The 301-nt window shown below is 58.5% G+C and overlaps 1 protein-coding gene across 1 annotated transcript in view; it reads right to left on the bottom strand.

The window, feature by feature from the left end:
* Nucleotides 1-301, bottom strand: part of EMH_0003260 (DNA polymerase, putative) — a gene marked incomplete at both ends in the record, with an annotated part of 8,548 nt that overhangs the window by 1,020 nt on the left and 7,227 nt on the right. Inside the window, one exon of the mRNA XM_013496316.1 lies at nt 1-299. Coding sequence (XP_013351770.1) covers nt 1-299 — 299 coding nt within the window. The remainder of the gene's footprint in view (nt 300-301) is intronic.

The following is a 301-nucleotide window of genomic DNA, read 5'->3' on the forward strand; positions in this document are numbered from 1 at the left end:
TTGCTGCTGCTGTTGCTGCTGCTGCAGCAGACGGTTGCGGTGTTGGGTAACAAGGAAGGTGCAGCACACGAGTAAAGCGAGGTCTTCATTGCTGCCGCTGCAGCGCAGCAAACTGCTGCTGCTCCTGCTGCTGCTCCTGCTGCTGCTGCTGCTGCTGCTGCTGCTGCTGCTGCTGACAGCAGCAAGTATTAGCCTCGCCATGCCGCTGCTGTCTCCTCTTAGTGCGCTGATCACTTGTGGGGTCGACTGCAGCAGCAGCTGCCGCACCTTTGCTTCTTCTGCTGCTTTGCACACAACTATC

Source organism: Eimeria mitis, genomic scaffold (genome assembly GCF_000499745.2).
Source record: "Eimeria mitis Houghton genomic scaffold, Emh_scaff204, whole genome shotgun sequence".
In the NCBI taxonomy this organism is placed as follows: domain Eukaryota; phylum Apicomplexa; class Conoidasida; order Eucoccidiorida; family Eimeriidae; genus Eimeria; species Eimeria mitis.